The sequence below is a fragment of the Haliotis asinina genome, chromosome 13, assembly GCF_037392515.1.
Source record: "Haliotis asinina isolate JCU_RB_2024 chromosome 13, JCU_Hal_asi_v2, whole genome shotgun sequence".
NCBI classification, from domain to species: Eukaryota; Metazoa; Mollusca; class Gastropoda; order Lepetellida; family Haliotidae; genus Haliotis; species Haliotis asinina.
Genome location: NC_090292.1, coordinates 8499104 through 8523079, shown reverse-complemented (window position 1 = coordinate 8523079; position 23976 = coordinate 8499104). Strand labels below are relative to the sequence as shown.

The window sequence follows — 23976 nt, the reverse complement described above, 5'->3', positions numbered from 1 at the left end:
CTCGCTATGAGGCACGGAGAGGTAAATAGATACAGGACGTATCTTCGGAATGTGAGCGCAATATAAACATGAAGAGTAAAGGATAAGGGACATAACTCTTGATATCTTTAAGGTATCGCAATTTAGGTCGTAAATTTAGTAGAGACTTGATATAAGTGAAATAAAAAGTTTTCAATTTACTTTCTGTATTATAGAAACTACACGGCACCAAATACAATAATCAAAAGTTATTTCAGATATTTGTATATTTGACGAAAGGTTAAGTTACATCTCTTTACTTCAACGGTTTTCGAATGATCGAGAAAATAATTGAAGTTTCAAAAGCATAATTAACATTTACGATGTAGAAAATCGTAATTTCGAGTAGTTAATTTGTACAATTCATGTAAAAAACTAGAAACTGTGAAAAAAATAACGTTGACGGACTATAACTAAAGGAGTCAGACAATCCAGTGATTGACATATCGCGAGCATCATTTACGCCATTGAAATATTCAGAAATATTTGTGGCAGTTCAGGGCCCGCTTGCACAGAGCATTATTAGTTACAATCAATCTTTGGCCCCTACAAACAACTTTACAACCACCGTACAATTGCTCAAATCCACTTGCACAAACACGATCTTAAGACAGCATGGATTTAAGATCGCAATCTTAACTAAGATCGAACTCTTCAACGTTGGAGGTAGAAATTTCTTAAACTCGACTACTGTCTACAGTTGTCTGCAAGTGCGCATAGCATGCAGCGCAAATAAAACGTGGAACTGGTTACTGCACGCAACTGACATTTCTTCCTTAATCGCACCTTGCAGATTTTTCATGAAAACGAAACAAAACAAAGCAAAAAAAAAAAAAAAAAAACGAAAAAAAAAAGAAAACAAGCAAGAAAACCCCACACATCTTTGTAATGATAACGTGGAAGATAACATATGGTAACTCGTACCTCGTGGACTATTCTCTAATTTTTCTACATTCTAATATTATTTATGAACTAAGAATGTCATACTGCAACCACAGAAATATCACGTTTTATGATAAAATATTGAAATACAAACAAAGACATTAACAAATTTGGGTTTTGAGTTACTGACCTAGTACTCATGAAAATTAAAAGATAACATAAATTATAAACAAAATGTCCTTATGATAGAGCACCTAAATATACAATGATTTGTCAATGGCTGTCAATGAATCTGTGTTTGGAATCTGGTTGGTGTTATATAGAGTAAAATCCCAAATATATCCCACAAGCATTAGATGTGTAAAGATATGAAAGTGTGACATTGAAGTGGGAGTGCATGACAGGGAAATATGAAAACGTTATTATTCCGTGTGTTTTGTATGTGTTGTTAAATACTTATCTACAGTATGTTAATTGCTTTACGCTGCTTTGTTGATAATTATTTTTTCTTTTTGTTAAAAAACCTTTTTACGCAAATTTCACATGCCTCAGCAAGTGTATTTTCCTGTTTGAAGAATACTTGTATTATATTTAAAATGCATAGATTAAAACTCCATTCTCTCGTCAGAAAGAAACATAAATTTGTACGTTAACCAACTGTAGATTATTGACACGCCTATGATCGAAAAGAAATATATGTGGAGATCTGCACTGTCACAATATAACATACATTGTATTTGGGCATGGCAAATTTTACATCAACGGTAGATCTATAATACGCAAAGGGAAACCACTCCCATCTTGCGTAAAAACCAACATTAGCTGCCCTTGAGTTATTGAAAAGGTCATGGCCACTGCTAATCGCATGCAGACACCTTTCGTTACTATCCTTTCCTTGGTGTTCATACTTTTTCCAGCACTGAATCGGGTGAGAATTGTACTAATGATATCGACTCGATAATGATGTTGTTCATTACCTCGAATAACGGTATTTCAGACGTTAACTCGATGTTGCATTCTCCTTGTTGTTGAAGTGGCGAGGCGAATCATACAGTTTTATGCACTATAAAAGCAATCCCCAAACGTAAAGCTAATTATTTGCGTGAAATTGACACCAACTTGGAGGCCATTTTGCTACTGACTACAATGATCTTAGCTCCTTACAGATCTAATTGGTTCCGACCAATTGTAAGTTTTGATTGTAACTTACAATGATCTTAGCCTACAATCGCTTTGTGCAAGTGGATGGCGATTGCAGCCGAAGCCTAAGATCGCGATCTTAAGTATTTACAATAATTGTAGCTCTAAGATCGTTTTGGGCAAGTGACCCCAGATGCATTGTTTGTACCATTTCGTGACAATAGCGAGGTGACAGGAGATGTTTCCACTCGCCGTTGATGATGATGTTGATGTGGTTGGTTTCCACGTGACGTTTGTTTGCCTTGTGACGACGATTTTAGATTCTTCTAAATGTTTTCTTTCGCTAGAGCTAACAATAGTAAACCTTGCTTTAGTATTGTTGGAAATGCTGAGAAGAGAGTTTCAGAAATGGCAAAGATATTAGACGTCATTAATAAAAGGCTACATGATAACAGCACACGTAAAGAAAGGTTTCTCAGAAATAATAGAACTAAGAGTGTCATCACAATGTTTAACGTGTTGACAAACATGAAACACTGTGACATGCAAAAGGTTCACACAGACTAGCAAACATCAGTTGTTTTGACTAACCGCCTAAAATGAAAGAGACAAACATGAAGCGCTCAGTCATTCAGTGTATCGTGTACCCTCTTCCAGCGTCCAAGACACTGGTGTACCATGTTCTCGTGCTCCCTATCAAGTTCATATTGGGCGCATTTGGCTTCTTTTTGGCCCACGTCGCCCTGAAACGATAAAACCAACCAACAAGTCGTCACACCAAAGACCCGGTTCGATGGGTACAATGTGCGAAGTCCATTTCTGGTGTCACCTTGCCGTGATAGTGCTGGCATATTGCTAAAAGCGGCGTAAAACAAAACGCACTCTTTGTAAAGACACGAGTCATTGTTCGATATTTCAGTAATTCGTAATAGAAATCATGTTTCACTGAACCTTTAATCTAAGGATAATAGCTATTGCTACTGCTACTACTGCCTAGGCACCTGCTGTTTCAGTGAGATGTATGTATGCAATATATTGACTGGCCCATGAAAGGTGTGATGAGTCGTCACAATGCAGGTGCCCGTAGCAAAGGTACCATGCTGGCTGCCTTGACTTTACCTGATATTTTTCAACAATTCATACTGTTTTTCACGACAATAGTACACACCCATGAGTGAGGATCATAGGTAGAATAGGTCTTCAGCAACTCATCCTTGCCTCAAATGAATGGCTAAAATGCTTGTGCTAAAAGGCAACTATCGGGATCGGGTGGTCAGGCTCACTGACCTGGTTGACACATGTCATCGGTTCATCAGACCGGTCAGACCAATCATCATGAAATATAACTTCATAATACATTACACATGCAAACATTGCTTTCCAGCACCTTTTACAAGTGGTGCGTTCGCATGGATGTTTTCGGTGTTTCGGGATTGTTGGAACCTTATGTCCACAGTTCGTGGATTAGCTTTGAGCTGTATTTGCAAGGTCTAACACTGGACTCAACATTTGGATGATGTGTTTTGACTGAGTTTTATTGTTGTTTCGTACGACGAGGGTCGGTGTCCAACTCACGACCATCTGCTCTCCGGGCAGCCACCCATCCACCACGTAGCCATCAAGAGAGTCAATAACCAGAAATAACTGTTGCCAGTGGAAACATCTAAATGATATGCAGAGGTAGCAGAGGTACCATGCTGGCAGCCTTGATTTTACCTGATATTTTTCAAAAAATCATACTGTTTTTCACGACAATAGCCATGAGTGTTATAATTTCTTTTTAACATACTATTATTTTGTACTCGGTTCTCTTGTGGATGGATCACTATTACATATGTTCTCAAAAAGGGTTATAATATTGTTATTCTACACGCTTGTTGGTGTGGAAGCAAGAGGTAAAACTGGTATCAGTCGCGGGGATGCTCTCGGCTGGTAGTTCAGGATGGTGGAGAGTAGACAGAGGGCAAAAGTAGCAGTGATGAAGACAGCATAAGCCACGTTTATTCCTCAGCCAATGGTCGGAATAGTACAAGTTGATGGTAATCACGTGACAGAACGCAGACAGGGACCTATTGTCCAATCTTTGAGATGCGGAATCCCGCTCAGTCACTTACACACACAGGCAGTAATGGGATGGCGATTCTCCGTCATCGACGTAGTCGTTGGTGAGGGAACGGCCTTGGCCAACGCCCCGACAAGCCACACAATTCTTCCGCTTCTGTCGATGATCCGGGCCTGTCTCCTTGACTCTTTTCCCTGTCACCCTGGTTCGCCTTTCCGATCATTTCAATCAGGTTTGACATGAACATATGTGAACACCTTGCATGCCAGAGGGACATATGTGTCGTTTTCAACCCCTACTTTGAAGACCAATAAAGTTCCAAATATATAACGCACACAAATATGCTTCACAGTTTCGAATTCTGCTGGAAAATGCCTTAGAAGCTTTCTTATCCATCTACCTTTAGCCTAATGTGCCTACAATAACCATACAAAATCGGCTTCGTCCCCTTTCAAAATAGGCTTCATCGTAAATATCGCCATTTTTCACGCAATACGAAATGCGTTGAAACGTGAAAATCGGATAATTACAGGGACTACTGAATTTTAAAAAATAGGATATTAATGATCAGTGATATCGTTTTTCATAAAATCAATAATGATAATTCTGAAACGTTGCCGACGAACCTAGAATAGGTTGCAATGTTTTCGAAAATGCACTTACCGCACTAACGGCAAGGAGCGCTTTCATCCATACTGGATAGTGTTTACAAAATTACGTTTCGCCACGGCCGATGTTGAGGCGACAATTACGTGACATATATGTCATATTTAGCTGACTTTCGTATTCATTTTATAGTCAAATTATATATATATATATATTGTATATAAATAGATACAATGAACTGATTTGATAATTTATAAGTGTCAAAGTTTCCGTGCAGCGTTTGATGATCTAATTGATTCATATTCAATTAAAAAATATTATGATGACCGGATATGAAATTTCAACAGCATTTATACGAAAATTGTTTAAAAGCATTTGAACTATGCCATGTGTAATCTGGAAAACCTTACATTCATATTCTAACAGTTCCGTATTCTAATTCTTGTACATCTTTCAGTGTATACTTATGAAGAGAAATGTCTACATAATCCGACGTTGTGGGCGTCACTTAGCAATGACGCCAAGACAGCACAGATGGATTCGGGTGACTCATCTCTGATACGGAATCCATACGGCAGTGACAACGTCAGATACAATCCCAGGACAGCGCCGTATCCATTCCGAAACTGTCAGGAATAGTTTACGGCAGTAAGGAATTCGACCACGACGCCCTACCATACGGCCCATTCTGGCACAACGTCATTGAGACAAATGTCAAAGATGGAGTCAAAATAATATTCGCCAACATCGAATATAATGTTGACAGATGAACTGTGGTTCACCACTTTCCATATTGAAGGGCACCGACCTGCCTACCGGCGTTTAGGGGAATATTATGCACGCAACTGTATCCTGGAGAGGAATCGTTTTAAGGTGCCTTTGTCATGATTTGGGGTGTGGCACCGTAGGCGCTCGATTCTGATATATATTTGGAAGTATAACCTAAATATATAAGATATAGACAGGTGTGACAGTAAAATGGCGGCCCCGCTCGCCTCGGCTCGTTTTCGGTCTGACAAACGCCTCTGTCGCTTTGGTCGTTGAAAAAACTACACTATTAATACTCCGTTGACCTCTGCAAAGTACCTTAAATATCACCAACTTGCCGATTTTATTTCCATTTAGAGCTTTCACCAATTTTACCGTCCATTCTAGGACGAAGTCAGGACATGTGCCCGGAAGTAAAGAAATCTCAGGCCACAAACCAGCACCGAGGAGCGGGGCGAGTCTCTGATTGGATTGCGTTTTCTATTATTCCCACGTCTCTTAACGTGCATCTATAATATCCAATTAGATACTGTGAGTTTAGTTTTACGCCGCACTCAGCAATATTCCAGCTATATGGCGTCGGTCTGTAAATAATCGAGTCGTGCAATCAAAACATCGATCTGTGCGATTGGGGAACCGATGACATGTATCAACCAAGTCAGCGGGCCTGACCAACCGATACCCTTAGTCGCCTTTTGCGACAAACATGGGTTGCTGAAGGCCACAATTCTACACCCGTGAAGGCCCGAGGTAGAATAGGCCTTCAGTAACCAATAAAAGGCGACTAACCATAAAAGGCGACTATGGTTGTCGTAAGAGACGACTAACGGGAGCAGGTGGTCAGGCTCGCTGACTTGGTTGACATAGTAACGTAGGCACAGAAAAGTAATTCTGTTCTCAGCTCTCGATCATTACTATCCGGCATTGTGGGTACTCTGTCTTCTGTGATAACAGAAAACTATTCATGCTTTCAGTCTTTATTCACTCTGACAGATACATGAAAGAATCATAAGTCAAGTTCCATTGCACTACTTAACTTCTGTCTGGAAAACGTCATTGATTCCGCTTATAATCAATGGCCTTTGTTTTTGATAAGAATTAATTATTTTTAGTGTGTGGAAGAATTACACAGTGAGCATTCCTTTGTCTTACACCTCAACGAATGCAAACATTATCGAAATTCATTCTTAAAAGAAATGAAGCTGTTTTTTGCTTACCAAATATCTAATATTATTCACAAAAATGACACATGCAAGGAGGCCCACCCTGGCTTATCCCTATCAAAAGTTGACCAGTATAATCTTACTTTGAAGTACATCAATTCTTTTCTATCAACAGGAATTGAGAAGGAAGAATTTCTGGAACAATATTCACTGAAAAAGTAACGTGTATTATATAAAACCGGAAACCGGAACTGCTAAACGCATGCCGGGAATGAATCATTTCGAATGAGCCATTTATTATCCATCAGGTATTTGTTAAAGACTCTGGTCCTTTATGAAAAATGTAGACAATGAAACCTCGTTTATGCGGACAATGCAGCAAGTTACATTGTCTTGATTACCAGATGTCCAGATTATTACAACCTGTATCGATCGTAATGAGGTCCGTTAGCTCTATTTACACCACCCATGACCAACCCGTGTTATTCCTGGTCAAGTCAAACAGTCTTAATAGAAGGGTTTCGGGGGTCCAGATACACGAGGTTCCACTGTATGCCAACACCATGACAGCATCTAATGCAGGATTAATACAATTACGTCACAGGATAATGGCAATCAGCAGTGCCACCTGTGCACTTATGCCTTGTTCAAGAGAAAGCGAAACATGAACAGGGCTGTTGGGTCACGTGACACTGACGTCATGTTTTTAGGGACGAGTGTGGCACACTCTGCTCTGAATGGAACACACATGTAGAATGTATTTCTGATTGAAATATTGTAATCTCTGAGGTAGAGTATATTTACACACAGTGTATGTACACGTGCTATTGCAATCGATCAACTGTTTAACATAAGCTGTATGTGGGGTTGAAAATTCAAACACTCTTTGGTTAAGTCCCATCCGGGATTCGAATCCACAGTCACAGACTGAGGAACCTAAACGTCAGCTATCTAATTATGTGCATCTTACAGCAGTGCGCTGGCGTTATGAATGGATTTAATGTTGTCTTCTGATCCATTTTCGATTTATGTTATTCACTGAGGGCAATCGGGAAATGCAGAGGCAGAGCGACTAGACAGTACAACATAAGGACGGAACGTTGGATATACAGGGTAGAACAAGGTAAATAGAAGCCTGAGTGAGTTTAGTTTTACGCCCCCCCCCCCCCCCCCCCCAGTCACGAATATTCTAGCTATATGGCGGAAATAGCATCCTGAAGAAGAACGGGTACTACTGGAAGAAAACATTCATTTCTTACACACACAAACACGGTACTCCGGTCTATATATACTATGTACAGGATAACGGTTTCATATCACAGTCTGCCTATCACAGAAACAAAAACAAGTAATAACACTCTTGACGTCACTTTTCACGTTATAGGGTCATGACGTCACAATGTGTGACAGACGGCACAGTTGTGTTAAGACATGAAATAACGAAGTAACTGGACAGTGCCAACCCTATCACTACACCATTACTGGCATGACAGATATATATTGATATCACTGCACAGTATAAACAACGAGAGACTATACACACACTGATGTTGAAATGAGCGTTTGAAAATAGCATGCATGGACTTGAAGTCTATAATACATGGCCAGTGTCAGCAGGCAGCAAGTGTCAGCGTTAATACTTTGGGGGGTCGGGAGTAAGCTCCTATAAAGCAAACTGAATGTGACAAGCCTCCGACCACGCCCCTGAAATAACAGACAAAAAGAGTGGACAAGAGTCCATATAGATATATCACACAGTAAAGCGGGGCTATGCATCGAGGCCACGCCCTGGTATCCGTTGGACATGTTTACCCTCATATCACAGATAGTAAAAGGAGGTCATATGCTCAGCATCCCCGATAGAAACAGGAGGTGCTCATGAGTATCACAAAAAGAAACTTCTCAGGTCACTTCTCAGACTGCAGCAGGTCACATCTATGGTATCCCAGAATGCAACTCCGGATTACATCCCTGGTATCCCATAATGCAACTCGAGGAGGTACAGTCCGAGAATGAAGATAATAAAGTGGTATTTTGTTCCTTTCACGCGACTGTCCGTTTTTAAATTTGATATACAATCTCGTCAGTCTCAGTAAAACGTCACAGAGACACATCCAGATAGGATTCCTACTTGATGACATATCATAATTATCGCACAATGAAGCTGTTGGACGCAGTTAAAATGGGCACAGGTGTCTCCCCTTCTATCACGTGATATCACGTATGGTTACAACTCGGTAAGATCGTAGGAGGATTTAATGTTCACACGGATTTTGCCAGGGACGCTCTCGTTCAGCTTCTTCACGACTACGAAGAGGTCGTATTCTTTGTCCTCGCCTGTCACGCTGCCAATGTCGGGGATGGTCGCTGTGCCCAGTAGGTCGTTCTTCAGCGTGTTGTGATTGAGCACCTGAAAGGCAAGACACATCCAAGTGCAGTATGATTTACTATCACTAAAGGGTTGACATGACTTAATTTATTCTCATTTCATACTCAGTATAACGTATACATTATAGGTTCATCACTGATCTCGAGGGGGACATGGACTGATGTACCCACGATGTTTATTGATGTTCCCTTAGGGTTCGGGGAACATACACAAACATCGAAGGTACATCAATCCATGGGCCCGAGGGACTATTGAACAACGTATTTATCTTATCGAACACCTAAATGTCAATTTTGAACTGTTTGAAGCGCGGACATAAATCTTTTCGTAGCCATAGCTAGATTCTGCAGACAAGAAAAACGGTGTTAGAGTTATCTCCCCTCCATCGATTTACATTCACAAGATATCGGTAATTTCCGTATATCACAAGTGATTCAATGTTATTCGAAAGAAAGAATTACTACAGATAAGTTCAGCATTCCCGGCGGGGTAATAATAGAAAAGCGATTAGCTAATCAGAAAACGACATTTATGTATGAGGTAAGGTAAAGTTATTATCCATGCAGTGAATACATTTTACATTTTCATTCATATGTAATTTCATGACAGGGATACCCTTCCAATTATCGGGGTTAACTGCAGATGGCTGAATGTCAGTCGTAAGTGACACATATATGCCTCGGGCATAAGGATTTAGAGATGGAAATGAAGGGCCTACTTACGTCCACTGTGATGGGCAGATGAGTCTTCTTCCTGTAGAACGTGGCCTTGACGCCCCACGTGGGGCTGCTTGTTCCTGTACACGGTACAGACTTGACCTTCTCCCCCTCACACCTGATGCAGACCATGGGATCCAGAGCTGGAGTGAGTGAGTGAATTTAGTGTTACGCCGCGTTTAGCAATATTCAAGCAATATCATGGCGAGGACACCAGGTATGGGCGTCACACTTTGTACCCATGTAGGGAATCGAACCCAGATCCTCGGCGTCACATGCGAACACTTTAACCACTAGGCTACCCCATGCCCTCCTCAGGTGGAGTGGAAGGCATTTGTGGAACACACACATCAGGACGACATATCAGAAGTTCGAGGAATATTAAAGGTGCCTTTCTCTTTTAGCATCCGGATGCTACTCCGGTGAAAAAGTCCGAGACGACTGGTGTATCCGTGAAGATCCGAGTTAGAACTGGTCTCTAGGAACCCTTGCTTGACGTAAGAAGCGAGTAACAGGATCGGGTGGTCAGACTCACTGATTTCGTTTTGTCTGGGCCAAACTTATCTACATGGGTGGAATATTGCGGCGTAAAACAACAAAGCAACAAACGGAACCGTCACGGGGTCAGGAGAGTGTGTCAAAAGGCACCTTGATGTATAATTTAGGGTTTCAGAGAACGTCACAAGCGTTGGACTTACATCCCTTGCCTTTAGCCTTCACAGGAAGTTCCAGACCTTCCGCAGACTCAACGGTGATTGTGGTGACCATGCTGTAACCGGCCACACACGGACAACCACTGGACGGACACTCCTTCTCCAAGGCCCTGTAACATGGATACATAAACTATTGGTCGTAGACTCTCCAGGGATATGCCAAGAATTTAACAACCCGTGGCTAAGTCAGTCAAATAACATGGGTAAGAACGGAACGCGGTGATCAAGGGGGCGTGGCACGGCGCTATGCAGGTTAGAGGATGTTTCACCTTAGGAGGCAGGGTGCAAGGTCAGGTGAATTTTTCTGAGGTTGGATGTTAACTGATTAGGGGAATGGGTTTCAAACTGATTCATTAAAAAGGAAACAAGTTATATATATAATATATATATATATAATCGGTGAAAAACATTTAATATACCTGGATGTGTATGTGGCCTGTCTGAACACAGAGAACGAACGACAAAACGTGGTATTGAAGTAAAAAAAAAAATACGTGCCATCACTAAGCAAAATAAAATAAAATTCGTTGCAATAAAAAGCACCCAAATATAGAAGCCCAAAACGTGTGGTGAAAAAACCAAAACAAAACATCATATAATACCAGTAAACAACCTTCACCAACCGAAGTGTAAAAATTGCAAAGAAAAAAGAAAACATAAAGAAGACCTATATCCTGCATCCTACAAGGGAAGGTAAGTAGCTTAACTTATCAGATGTGGCTGCGAACCCTCGTTTAGCACGCAAGGTCTCTTCAATGGCTAAACGGGACTAGAGTTTTGAATAATGCATTGAAATAATGGTTTACTGGATCAGTGGATTACAATTGCTTTAAGTCGAACCCGTCGGGCCAAAGGAAAACTTTGGACTTATCCGAGTGTTAGACACATCCCAGGGTTCCAAATTAACGTTTTGAAGTATTTTACTATCGGAAAAAACCCACAGTATCAAGACCTTGCTACCTGCAAAAATTAATGTCAGTTGGAACATTTGTTGGTCACTTTCGCATCGCAAAACTCGCACAATTGTGACAGAGAACCAGTCAAACCAGTGCGCACGCGCATAATTATACCACTGTTGCTTACGATGTTAAATAATGGAAATTCGTCATTTGCTGAAGCATAAGGGTAATAATACGAAATAAAGAGAGAGAGAGAGAGAGAGAGAGAGAGAGAGAGAGAGAGAACAACCGGGAATTCGTCTAAACCGAGTTCAAGACATTGGAGCTTGACTGTAGTTTGTTGAAGTCACACATCAACGGTTCACTACAAAATTCATTAATGACAATATCCGATCTCTCATTCAAAACAATAGACACGGGACAAAATACTAAATCAGAATGACAAAGGTCAAGGTCACGTAGTGGAACACGTAGTGAAAGGACATGCTCGATATGGATACAAAGGAAGATGAAAATAAAAGATAAACAAATATCCCCGTATCACGAGACTCCGACTTCACAAAACCACCTTGACGTGACAGCGATAGCATGTCTTTATAAGACAGCCGCGTAAGTGCTTATAGTCGAAGCTAAGACGGTTTTGTGAAGCCGGACCCATGGTTTAGGAATGGAGGTACTACCTGCTAGTGCCACTGATTCCGCTGAAGGAAGACAAGGGTTAGAAGTAAGATACTAGTCCACACACATAATGAAAACCAGATAAGAAAAAAGAATAATATGAGAGATAAATATATACTCTGTGTACTCTCAGTACTAAACCATTGTATACATAACATACCCTTCCCCGACCACGTGTACACAAAGTACAAGCTGACATTATTCCCTGCTGCATATAATTCACACCTTGCCCTTTTGTACAGATAACACATCCTCTCTCTGTGGTATATATAACATACCTTCCCCCTGTTTTATGTATAACATCCATCCCTTTGTGAATGTTTGATTATACTCTAATGTTTGATGTCTGATTTCTGTACATATCACCTATGAATGAGTTTGTACTCTATGTAAATACTACTGTGCTATAAACACACTTCCCGCCTCTCGTATTTATAACATCATTTTTCCTGTTGTATGTATAACATACTCTATCCTGAGGTATATATAACATACCCTCCCTTGTTGCACATATTACATTCGTCCCATTGTATATCGAACACACCTTCCCCTTGATATACATACCTCCCCATGTTGTATATGTAACACACCTTCCCATGGTGTATCTGTAACATACCCTGCCTTCGTTGCATACATAACATATCTTCTGTTGTATATATAACATAACTTGCCCTGTTTGATATATAACATACCTCCCCCCTGCTGTATATAAAACATATCACCCCCTGTAATATATATGACGTACCTTCCCCCAGCGGCCGACCCTGTATACAGCCTCAGCAGAAAGTCCCCTGTCGCGCCATGTTCTTTGGTAGTCGGGACTATGACGTATCGTCCACGCTTCAGCACTGTGGTCCCGTACACACTGCGAGATTTCACGTAATCCGACGTGAACATCTTCTCTCCAGGCACGTGCATGCGGTACTTCCGGTTTTCCTCGACCTAATGGCATGTTTAACGGCTGGTGTAATATGTGTGTCAATGTCATGTTAATTCTCGTTATTGAGTTCCTCTCTATTACAGAATCTGATATGGTTCACTCTTACTCTCCATGGTCCCGGACGTCACTTACATTTAGCCCCGCCCACATTACATATTGAGTGACAGTTAAATTCATGACGTTGAAGCTCAAGTGCCACCCACATCAGTATTGACTGACAGTTACCTTCATGATGTGGAAGCCAATGACATTGAGGTCCTGTCCTAGGAACTGCCTGCCACCGCCCACATCGTGTTGTTCCAGAGACACCATGATCCGATCTGACATTCCAGTGATGTCGAACAAATACTGAAACAGAGCATCATCAGATATGATACATGCAGTCACTGGAATGTGTGGTCCAGAGTTGATTATTTACAGACCGCCTTTATATATCTGGAATATTGTTCAATGCGGCGCTAAACAAGTAGTGCAGCTCGGTTTTACAACCAGGTGGCAATAGCTGACCTTAACGAAGTGTTATCTCCCTTCTGTGTGTAAGCACTAAGATAATAAGGATACACAGCCGTGATTCGGGGGCCAGTTGGGGTAGTATGTACTGCTTGGCAAGTATTAGATGAGCCAGCGCAGTGAACGCGTTCGTGACGAGCAGGCGGGTCAAGTAATCTGGACGAATGCACTTGGTTGATACAGGCAGATTGGCGATTAAGCACGTGCAATACATGCTGGCCGTGGTGTGAAATCAATACCGCTACTGTTTAACACGATTCGCGCGAGGAAATTGAACCTTTCAATATTTAGACGACAATCTGTTTCCCTCTTGTTTCAAACTGAATGTTCTGGAAGGCGTTCCCATATATGCAAACTGTGGTCATTTGTCAGGTCATGGCTCATCTGATACTTGTCAAGCAGTAGGATACACTTTAGTTTGGACTTGATGTGATTCGGGCTCTAGTTGGGGCAGCATGTAGATGTGTTGTGGTAATTATGGGATTCGATGGAATGAGAGCGTATCTACCTGTGGGTTGCTGAGGAATGTCGGGGAGAAGTAGTTGCTGCCGCCGTTCCTGCCCGAGTGTGACCACTTGCTGTTCATGACAGATTCACTCCATGTCTTTTTGATGGAGAAGAAGGAGGTGTTCACGAAGTGGCAGATCTGAATGCTGGAGAAGTTCTGGATGAAGTCGCTGAAGGACATCCTGCAACAGAGAGGTGGCCGTCACCTGAAGAGGGTCAGAACCACGTGACTCCCATCACGCCAATCCGAGGTCACGAGACACCCTCCCCACCCTTCCATACCGTGTGAATGCAACCCTTATCCTTCTCTATTGCCTAATTCCCTGCACAGACCTTTTATGTATCATGTGACCCCCCTACCACAGGTCCGTTTGTCGGATGACACCCACCGCCATTTTCTAGATCAAGTTGCTCTTATTCCACGTCTGTACTATCCTTTAATTCTCTTTCACGTAGCTTCCCCTCCAGTTTCACGTGTATCTGACAGTACCCTTCTTTATTGCATCCCTATTAGCCAGTCACGGGACTCTCATCCCAATGCTCTTGCATCACGTGACTCACCAGAACTCTCCCTCCTGGCGGAACCTCACTCCCATCTTCTCCCACTCGGACTTCGGGACTCGTCTCCACTCGGGCGAGCTGCAAGAAAAGGGAGGTAATGTCTGCAGCATGCAGTGACATGGTTCTACGAATCAGTGTCTGCCAGTGTTCTGAACTGAACTCAAGGGAAGTAATGATCCAAACAGCTACTTTGTCACATCATAATAAAACTGAAGCTTATTAACCTGAAAATATAAACTTATATACAATATATAATATAGTCGGTACTGAAACATTAACATTTCATTTATCATATTGAATGCATAAGACCTAAATTCATGCCAACAAACTTCCCCTACTGTCGATACTTGTACATTTACATGAAATTAGACAGTCTGTTAGATTGGAACATCAGCAGTCCATCAATAGAGCACACACAAAACACAGGGTCACACATGTGCATGGGGTTCATAGCAAAGCGTCACTAATATTTCACCTTCAAATGTCACATTGTTGTATTATAATAGCGACCAATGCTTTCCGTCGCCACAATCGAATGTCTGAGTGTATTGATACAAGCTGTAGCCCAACATTCATGTTTCTAGAAACTAAAGTATTATAACATGTACTGTATTTCTACAATGTAAAATTACGTCCAATATTGCTGGAATGAAAGGCATTATGCCCGCTTGTCATGTCGCTGTGGTCTGAGGCAGTAAGTACATTTGTATTGCCAAAAACAGAAACCGTATATCTTTAAGGTCTCTGCTACCTACAAATTTTGTATCACTACAATCAAAGGTTTCTCTTTGAACTGTTGTATTGCAGCAATCTATAATTACGTCCGGTTGTTGTATTGCTGCAGTCTACGTCCAGCTGTTGGTTTCAGACAGTCTGAGGTGTACCATCCAACAGTAATGCTACATGTTAGTGCAATCTTGTATTGCTACAATCTGAGGTCTAGTCAACTTGTTGTATTGCTACAATCTGAGGTCTAATCCACCTGTTGTATTGCTACAATCTGAGGTCTAGTCCAGTTGTTGCACTGCTACAATCTGAGGTCTAGTCCACCTGTTGTATTGCTACAATCTGAGGTCTAGTCCACTTGCTGTATTGCTACAATCTGAGGTCTAATCCAGTTGTTGTATTGCTACAATCTGAAGTCTCGTCCACTTGTTGTATTGCTACAATCTGAAGTCTCGTCCACTTGTTGTATTGCTACAATCTGAGGTCTAGTCAACTTGTTGTATTGCTACAATCTGAGGTCTAATCCACCTGTTGTATTGCTACAATCTGAGGTCTAGTCCAGTTGTTGCACTGCTACAATCTGAGGTCTAGTCCACCTGTTGTATTGCTACAATCTGAGGTCTAGTCCACTTGTTGTATTGCTACAATCTGAGGTCTAATCCACTTGTTGTATTGCTACAATCTGAGGTCTAGTCCACTTGTTGTATTGCTACAATCTGAGGTCTCGACCACTTGTTGAACTGCTACAATCTGAGGTCTAGTCCACTTGTTGTATTGCTACAATCTGAGGTCTAGTCCACCTGTTGTATTGCTACAATCTGAAGTCTCGTCCACTTGTTGCACTGCTACCATCTGAAGTCTCGTCCACTTGCTGTATTGCTACAATCTGAAGTCTCGTCCACTTGTTGCACTGCTACAATCTGAGGTCTAATCCACTTGTTGCACTGCTACAATCTGAGGTCTAGTCCACTTGCTGTATTGCTACAATCTGAAGTCTCGTCCACTTGTTGCACTGCTACAATCGGAGGTCTAGTCAACTTGTTGTATTGCTACAATCTGAGGTCTAGTTCACTTGTTGTATTGCTACAATCTGAGGTCTAATCCACTTGTTGTATCGCTAAATGTTGCATGGCGAAGACTTCGCGTTTAAGCCGTTACACATTAGCAAAGCGTTAGCGTTAGGGAATTACCTACAGGGCGTTTTTCTGAGGAATGTTAACAAAGCAAAATTGGAAGTAGGTCACAAACCGATATCTATAGAACTTTCTGAAACAGAAACAAAACAGAGGCAAGTACAGAATCTAGTTCTGGGGCGGGTAAGAGTTCCGCCTCTACCCTCACCCCCTTCAAAAACCAAATTTTCAAACTGACATGCATACGTTATCTTAAAAGGACATTCAGTAAATTAGAACAGTTATTAAAAACAAAACAAAAAAAACAACAACACAAATAAGAAACAAACAAATTTACTATATAAAAGGAGGGGGTACGGGCGGAAGTCTTTCCCTGAGGGCTACCTGCACGTGACGTCTCTAATTACCCATGATTCAATGCAACAGGAACAAACAGGAAGTATGTGATATATGGATGAACTATTTCTTCATATAAATTAGCAGTGACGTGTCGGTGTAAATTCCAACACTTTTATCAAGCAACCTCCAGTAATAAAGTTGGTCCTCCAGATATTTTAACTCTCTTAGTACTCCCACTTCTGAATACTTCTCAGGAAAGGAATGAATAAACAAACAAATACGTCAAAATCTGATCATTCTATTTTATTGGCGGGGGGTGTGCGTGGTAGTTTCGTAGTTTTAGCGTCATATGAGTTCTTTCATATTCATACATTGTGCTAAGGCTAGCAAGGTTTATGGCTGTCACCCGCAGAGAGTGATTGTATCACCCGAAACACGGACACTTTATGATAAGGAAACAAGAGGTATGTAAATCCACACGTCAGCCACAAGTTATCAATGGTTGGTTTGTCAACACTGAGGTCGACATCACGCAAATAAACCTTCCACTACACTAGACTAGAATCACAAGCTCCCTACGCGGGCGCCATATGTAAACAACTGAAGAGACAGAGACTTGTCACAGCTGTGATTGGATGAAATTGAATGTTTATGTTTTTGAAAAGAACTTGCATCCAGTAATTATAACTGACCACAATTTTAAGTATTTATCGCTTATGTCTTATGCTTACGTCTGTCAGAAAATTTTCAAGTAGGTGACATTTGGTGCGAAACCGGGGTTGATGTATTCCGCTTCCTGTTCGTGGAAAAGGAGCCAGACGAATTGTCCAGAAATTGTGTTTAATTGTACTTTAAAGACCTGACACTACCCATTTGTATATGAAATGGCTGTTGACAGCGTGGGTGATTATATATATATACTATAAAAGTCTATGGAAAAACATTTGGTGCTGTGTAACCTAAAAACGAAACACTTCTTCGATCAAATGGAGGTAACGTGGTAGGAAGATGAACTCACGAGTCGGCCCACGGTCCCGTCCACTCCTTGTCCCCCCACGGGTTGAACAGACGCACCAGCATCAGTTTGTCGGACCCCACGGCTCCCTGGAGACTTCGACTGACCTGTACGAGCTTCACGGCCGTTACGTTGTAGCCTTGCCCCATGACAAGACCGTCGGCTGTCTCCTGACCCACTGCATTCTGGGCACACTGAAACAAGCCATACATGCACTGAAACACCCGACGTCGTACTTTGATCTTGTGATGTCATATACACTTTGTAGCACGTGTTATACGTCCTGAAACATGTGTTGAACGTACCAGACCACACTAAATTACACTGTTGACGTCATGCGCATATTTAAACTCTTGGGGTGCAAGCAATGTGCAGCGATCCGCCAGACAACGGAGTGCTAACTTTCAGCCGCATGCAAACCCACCAATCGCTGGATGAGGTCACTTCATTCTCAAAAAAATTCGCATCGCGCTTTGAAACAACTTAGGTCATACACATTGAAACGTGTGACGTCATAAGCCTATTGAATATGTGACGTCAAACACACTCTGAAATGGCGTCACAGCATACCTCTACTTTAGCGTTGATTAGTGCCTTGTTCTCCGAGGCGTCGCTCAGTTTGCTGAACAGCTCCTGCACGTTCTCTGGCTTGTCCAGGAACAACGTGGACGTCTCCAACTTCTCCGACACACCACCGGTGAAGTCCACCAGAGCATCCGCCACGTATCCAAAATTCAGCGACTCGTAGTCCCCGTACAACCTGAATTACACCAAGAATCTAATTAGAAGTGCATACTAGTGAGTGAGTGTGTAAGTTTAGTTTTACGCCGAACTCAGCAATATTTCGGCCATGTGGCGGCGGTCTGGAAATATTCGAGTCTGGGCCAGACAGTCCAGTCATGAGCATCAATCTGCACAATTGGGAACCGATGACATGTGTCAACCAAGTCAGCGGGGCCCAACCACCCGATCCCGAGAGTCGCCTCTTACGACAAGCATTGTAGCCTTTCATGGCAAGCATGGGTTGCTGAATGCCTATTTTACCCCGGAACTTCACGGGTCAGAGGTGCATAGTATGTAGAGAATACTAAACAACGTTTAATATAATGGCATATTTATAAAACGAGTGAATGGTATTGATGACCCTCGCTTTTGCTCGTTAGATAAAAAAAACATTAAATGGTTTCATAAATATGGTGTTCCAAGGGACATAGTTTAGTATTTTATTTATTACTCACCCAGCATTAGCAAAATAATATCGAGGAAAGTACTTCTTCCCTAAGCATTCAACGAGTATGATGACTCTCAGCTTTCCGCGAGTCAAGCAAGGTCTAGCACAATTGTGACAGAGATATTAGCATTGTGACGTCATAACTGTAAATCACTTTGACGTCAAATATACGGCATCACGCGATGCTATTACACAATGTTCAATAACATTGTAATTAAACAATGATATCTTCAACGGGTGGGCAATAAACGTGTGTATCTTTCCTCGCGAAGAGATATTCCTATTTACAACAACCACATGCACCCCTTTCACGTTATGCGATAATTTTACAAGCGCACAGAAAAACGAGACATCTTCTTTAAAGTCAGAATCTCAAGCTGCTCTGATTTGTCTCTCCTTCAAAACCGGTCCTATTTCTTACAAAAGAGGACTGTAGGCACTGTTGGTCGATTGTAAGACCTTTCATGTAGTCAAGACCAATTGGTAATTTCGATTGCAGCTTACAGTGATCTCCGTATACAATATCTTTGTGCAAATGGATGGCGATTGTAGCCGAAACCTAAGGTCGCGATATTAAGGATTTACCGTTATCGTAGCGCTATGGCTGTTTTGTGCAGGTTGACAAAGAACAAGCAAATTTAATACATTTACTGCAGTCTGTGAAATTACCTCAGAACCTATTTGACACCTCTTCATTATCACCTGCCAGTATTCCGCTAACGGATCAATAGCAAAAACCTGTTAAACTTTTGTTAAAAACCTTGGATATCCTCACACGTAAATCTGACAGAAACATTGACGCGCAGGCCGACATTGAACGACACACAATACTCGCACGTGTGAAGATCGTCCCACGTTGACTACGTCCCAGTATGACTACTCCTCCAATGCACAACGTGAATGGTTGAGTGATTTCTGATTTTACATACATTGCTTGTTATGGCCAACAACAATCAGGCCAGGTTGTCGTGATTTAAAAACATTGATATGCGCACGCTGGCCTATTTGTTTATCCCATTTCAATCTTGTTACGTCACGGAACATGAAAAATGTAAGCATTAATGGAAAACTAATTGTTTAAATCACACACACCTACTCAATGTACCTCATTACGGCATAGAGTACCTCATTAGGATGTGTATAACTACAGTAGTCAAGCTGGGGAGTAGTCATATTGGGACGTAGTCATAATGAGACAGAACCAGCAACCCATGCTTCTTGAAACATGCGACAAACGGGATCAGGTGGTCAAGCTCGCTGACTTGGCGGAGACATGTCATCGTGTCCCTATTGAGTAGATCGATGCTCATGATGTTAATCACTGGATTGTCTGGTCCAGACTCGATTATTTACATACCGCCGTAATACTGCTGATATACTGCCGAGAGCGGCGTTAAACAACAACCAACATCGACACCTCACATTGACACATCACACTGACACCTCACATTGACACCTCACATTGACACCTCACATTGACACCTCACATCGACACCTCACCGAACGTTTACCCACACAATGACTGCATTGTGAAAGCGCGGAATGTCTGTTAAGCAGAAGGAAAACAAAGAACGGAACTGAATTGCCCTCTGCCTGTGTCAAAACACAAGTAGTATAGTCTCATGTTTTATTTACTGAAATGGCTGAATACAAATGCACGTACGTCGGGCATAATATTCAATCAATTATGGATGATTAACATTATATAGGGCGTTTTCCAACGAGCTGAATGACAAAGCTGACTAATTATTGAAACGTCTTTGAATCTATATTGGCCTTACAGCTCGTTCATCAGCTGATGAGAGTGACAAGGTCACGTGACATGACAAGAACACAAATGTCACCAGGGCAACGCAAACACGTAAAGTTTCTCCCTGGCGACATTGTTTATGTTTTTCTGTCGGGTGCCAGGCGGGTATTGCTGAGCGTTTCCCGAATGTGTGTGAATAGAAGCCGGGTATTAATAGCTACGGAGAAAATGTCCTTTAGCAGGATTGTAAATTTTGTTTGCGAAGGTGCTAGATGTACGGGTTTGTAAAAAGCAAGTAATTAATACGCTTTAATATGCTTTGGATGCCATGTTTACTGTATATCAAGGAATATCAAGGAAAGGTGCATTTCAGTTGTTAGAATATTGACGGAAATGTTAAAACGGAAACCTTTACAGTGCTTTTATTAACTACCAAAATAAAATTTCACATTGTAATGAGGAATGGTTAAAATAAGATAAAACTGGCACATTGTGAAACGAGTGTTTCCAGAGACTGATCACCGTGTGCGGGTGTAAGCAGGGTGTCATCGGGTGCGTCATGCGAGGCGGGTATTTTTGAGTGTGTCACCTCTGCGTAAGAGTGTGAGTCGGGTATTACTGTTCGTGCCAAGTGTTTTATCCACACACAGTAGTATTTAATCACAGACACGTTAAGAATGCCATGTGACCACAGGTGATAAGGTCAATAATGAGTGTGACATACTATACTCGTCAGAATCACTTGCTGTATACCACTATGTCATACCAATACTATATCAGATCAATACTATGTCATACCAATACTATGTCATACCAATACTATATCAGACCAATACTATGTCATACCAATACTATGCCAGACCAATACTATGTCTTACCAATACTATGTCATACCAATACTATATCAGACCAATACTATGTCAGACCAATACTATGCCAGATTCATCTGATATACACTCGGGTTAGAATTGGCCTGCAGCTGTTTATGCTTGTCGTAAGAGGCTACATCGGGTGGTGAGACTCTGTGACCTGGCTGGCACATGTCATCGTATCCCAGTTGTTCAGATCGATGCCCATGGTGTTGATCACTGGACTGTTTGATCAAAACTGGAATATTTACAGACATTTGGCGTATAGCAAAAATGTTGCCGAGTTTGGCGTAAACATTTGATGTTCGTCCTAATGCAATACGGCATCACATTCCTGTGTCTCAATGTACAACTGCTCAACTCACTTGGCGTAGGCCTTCTCCAGAAGCGCGGACCAGAACTCGTTCCTGGATTTCGAGTGACAGAAGATGAGTTTTCCGTCCTTGGTGGGGAGTCGGTCGTCCACGACAACGTCCACCCAGTCACCGAACCTCCAGAACTGGAAGCGGAAGATGCCGGCATAGTCGTTCTTGTCATCCCACTCCTGTGACCGATGATCCACCACTACCTGTAACAGGTCCACTACGCATGCAACAGATCCATGACATATGCAACAGGTCCACTACACATGCAACAGATCCATGACATATGCAACAGGTCCACTACACATGCAACAGATCCATGACATATGCAACAGGTCCATGACACATGCAACAGGTCCGTGACATATGCAACAGGTCCACTACAGATGCAACAGATCCATGACATATGCAACAGGTCCACTACACATGCAACAGATCCATGACATATGCAACAGGTCCATGACACATGCAACATATCCGTGATATATGCAACAGGTCCACCACACATGCAACAGATCCATGACATATGCAACAGGTCCACTACACATGCAACAGATCCATGACATTTGTAACAGGTTCACTATACATATAACAGTGAGTGAGTTTTGTTTTAAGCGACACTCAGCAATATTCCAGCTACATGGCGACGGTTTGTAAATAAACGAGTCTGGACCAGACAATCCTGTGATGAGCATAGATCTGCGCAATGATATGTGTCCGATGACATGTGTCACCCAAGTCAGCGATCTTGACCACCCGACAGGTATAGCAACTGATCGGGACTAAAGACAGCTCTCTAACAGGTCAGATCAGTGATCGTTGAGTCTAGAGGCAACGCAGTTAGTTGCACAGGGTTACCTCCCTTTGTCCGACCAGAAACCTATGACCGCGTGTTCGTTTCTCGATTTGACAGCACTACACCAGTACTCATTGGTATGAACAAAGTAAAGTAGTGTATAATACCTGAAGATATAAACAGATACGCCACAATGATGTTATCAGAACATCCAAAGCAGTGCCAAACTCATTCGCTCAGTAACCCAGCCAATTTATCATTTCTCGTATACCCCCTTTTCATCTTTTCACCCTTCGTGTAACTGCAGATGTTGGTGATTTGGATCTAGCGCGCCTTTCGACATAATGCATATTGTAAGTGCAGTTATATATCTCTTATACCACCCACTACCGATAGCTACGCTTCTACGCACCCTCTGCCACATCTTTGGTTCCTGCGTGAGGCTGGTACACGCGTTGACGAACCAGGAGTTGCCGAGACTTCCCTGGTTGAGGTCATCACAGCTGACACCCTCCACCACCAGCCGTGGAACTTTACACAGCTCCTGTGTAGGAAACAACAGTTTGACTAAACAACGCAACTTAGAAAATGATCAAATATAACACACGTTGTGTTTGGAATTATACTTTCTCATAAACGTTCAGATTCTAAAAATTTTAAGGATGAGTCAGGCACCTAATCGCTAGCAAACAAAATGAGCAATCTAACCCCCTAAGACACCTCGGCTTCAACAAAAATGGAAGTCTGACGTCAGTCTGCTGAATAGGTATTTGGCGATTGAGCCTGAGTGGTGTTTGAATCTTGGGTGGGCCCAAAACAAAAAGAAATGCAAGAATCTGAACTAAGTGCTTATCTTCCGTCAGTATAACCTTGACCTTGGTAAAACAATCTGACCTTTGGCCTCATCCATACGATGTCATTGTCAATCTTGCTGAAGAAGAGGGACTTGTTGTTGGCAGGGAACTCCGGGTCCTCAAACAGTTCTCCTCTCTTTAGACAAGCCTTTTTGAGGCTGGAGTAGCTTTGGCCCCTGAAGTTTGAGGGCATCTTCCTCTGTGGGACACACGACAGAATATAGGACACTGTAATGACACTTACATTACAGGATGTATGGAAGAATATACTTCATTATAGCGACACCTATTTCGCGGGATTAAAGAAGAATATACTTCGCTATAGTGACATTTACTTCGTGGGATTATG

The 23976-nt window shown here is 41.9% G+C and overlaps 2 protein-coding genes across 2 annotated transcripts in view; both read right to left on the bottom strand.

The window, feature by feature from the left end:
• The window catches only part of LOC137259203 (superkiller complex protein 8-like), a 440560-nt gene that overhangs the window by 18500 nt on the left and 398084 nt on the right, over positions 1-23976 (bottom strand). The gene's annotated exons all lie outside the window — the stretch shown is intronic.
• LOC137259949 (calpain-5-like) lies at positions 8867-23820 on the bottom strand. The gene is made up of 14 exons (XM_067797604.1): positions 23668-23820; positions 23186-23317; positions 21981-22183; positions 18336-18525; positions 17769-17959; positions 16527-16544; positions 14553-14630; positions 13993-14173; positions 13200-13322; positions 12780-12976; positions 12037-12057; positions 10443-10567; positions 9751-9887; positions 8867-9049 (listed from the first exon to the last, which is right to left on the bottom strand). Exons 1-14 carry the CDS (start codon positions 23818-23820, stop codon positions 8867-8869), a joined length of 1932 nt encoding a protein of 643 aa, XP_067653705.1.